At 51.5% G+C, this 1990-nt stretch overlaps 1 protein-coding gene across 2 annotated transcripts in view; it reads left to right on the top strand.

Annotated features, from left to right (window-relative positions):
- SYNE3 (spectrin repeat containing nuclear envelope family member 3) overlaps positions 1 to 1155 on the top strand; it is an 89562-nt gene extending 88407 nt beyond the window's left edge. The window contains exon 18 of one of the 2 annotated variants that reach the window (XM_003787019.3): positions 678 to 1155. In XM_003787019.3, coding sequence (XP_003787067.1) covers positions 678 to 878 — 201 coding nt within the window. In that variant the 3' untranslated portion in view covers positions 879 to 1155. The remainder of the gene's footprint in view (positions 1 to 677) is intronic. The other variant, XM_023511542.1, reaches the window with a different exon arrangement.
- Positions 1156 to 1990: the final 835 nt, after the last annotated feature.

Raw genomic sequence — 1990 nt, 5'->3', positions numbered from 1 at the left:
AGAAGGAAGAGGAGAAAGGAGGAGAAGGAAGAGGAGAAAGGGGGAGAAGGAAGAGGAGAAGGGGGAGTGGAAGAGGGGAAAGGGGGAGAAGGAAGAGGAGAATGGGGGAGAAGGAAGAGGAGAATGGGGGAGAAGGAAGAGGAGAAGGGGGAGAAGGAAGAGGAGAAAGGAGGAGAAGGAGGAAGTGATAATAATCAACATGGGGGTGGTGATGATGACAACCACAGGTGATGGTGGTGACATTAAGGATGAATACTAATACTGATAATGACAGCAGCTTTTGAGGACCTGCTGTATGCCAGGCTCTGTCTCCTTTGACCTTCACAGCTCTGTCAGGTGGGTGACCATTATTGCTCATATTTATAGGTGAGAAATTGGTGGTTTAGAGAAGCTGGGCGACCTTCTTAAGATTCAGAGCCAGTGTTCTGATACAGCAGGCAAGGATTTATGTCACAACCGGCAGAGCCTGTAACTTTATATTTTCTTCTTCCTTTTATGCCTGGAATGGTCTGAGAAAACTGCAGAGATCTTTGTTTCTGGCAAAATTCACATTAGCCCACTTTCACAGATGGGAAGACCGAGCCGTGTGTGGTCACACGGTCAGCCCAGTGCCGCCACTGCCCCCAGCGTCCCCCTTGTCCCCTGCCCGCCTCACGCGTGCTGTGTTGGTTCTGCAGGCTCCGCGGGGGCGAGGGCTCGGCTCCATCCTCCGGAAGGTGTGCTGCGTGGCGCTGCCGCTGCAGGTGCTGCTGCTGTTCTTCCTGCTGCTGCTGCTCCTGCTCCCTGTCGGGGACGAGCACCGCAGCTGCACGCTGGCCAACAACTTCGCCCGCTCCTTCACGCTCATGCTGCGCTATGACGGCCCCCCGCCCACCTAGCCCACCGGGTACACAGGTGACTGACTCTTCTTCAACCTCCAGCAGTCCCAGGGCTCCTCCTGAGGATGCCCGCCCAGGGAAACTGGAAACAGGGGCAGGCCTGAGACCGCAGAGCTGCATCAGTCCAAATACTGTGTCAGTGTTCCCAGAACCAACCTCCTTTTTATACAGTGTTGCCTAAGTTTGTTTGTACTACAGTGTTGCCTAAGTCTATGTGTACTATGTGCGTACTCTCTGTGACGAGGGAATGATGTATAGAATTTTTATATACTCTGTATGTAAATGCTTGGTATGTATAATTTCATATGCAAGGTCTATGTGTAGTTGGGGAAATTCCCAGCGATGTGTTTCTCCAATGGGATTTTGTGGTGTTGTCGACTTGGTCTGTGGTCAGCCCTGGCAAGCAAAAACAGTGACCATGTCACTTTTATGACAGTTTCTTAACCAGAAACCAACCCCTAAACTCAGATGTTGGTGAAGAGGCCTTTCAGCTGCCGACATAGAAGAGCAGCACAGGCCCTCCCTCACTCAGAGCCCAGTGGCTCTTGCTTTACGCACACTGAGAACAGATACACTTGTCTAGTTTTTAAAACCACAGAGATTAGACGCTGTGGATTAGAAGTAGAAATGGCGATGACCAGAGGCAGGCACAGGGATGGCAGTGGAAAGTGGCAAGTGAGAGAGTGATGTCAAAGGAAGAAAAGAATTACAAAGAGCAGACCCAGAGCTGAAAAAGCCCAGCTGGATGGAGGCATTAAGTGCAGGAGCCTCTGACCCCTACCGCTCAGTATCTTCTGACTACACAGACTAAGGGGGAATGTCCGTGGCCATGACACTGACCCCTCGGGAAGTGGTTTGGGGAGAAAGGGAAGGAGATAGGCTTTGTTTTTAAGATATCCATGAAGAATGGTGAAACACACTCTGGGTGCAGCGCACGTGACAGTGCCAGGAACAGATGTGTTTCCTTTGATGCTCTTGAACTGAGTGATCATCGTCTAGAACTCAAGCTGGAGGGCAGAAGGGAAGCATCGCCATGCCAGGGGCCAAGGATAGAGGGTCCAAGACAGAGATGAGAGATAGGCCTTGAAGCTCAGCCTGGCTGAAGGACTCTC

Source organism: Otolemur garnettii, unplaced genomic scaffold (assembly GCF_000181295.1).
Source record: "Otolemur garnettii isolate 467f Iridium unplaced genomic scaffold, OtoGar3 scaffold00020, whole genome shotgun sequence".
NCBI classification, from domain to species: Eukaryota; Metazoa; Chordata; class Mammalia; order Primates; family Galagidae; genus Otolemur; species Otolemur garnettii.
The sequence above is the reverse complement of the archived record's forward strand: the minus strand, read 5'-3'. Positions and strand labels throughout refer to the sequence as shown.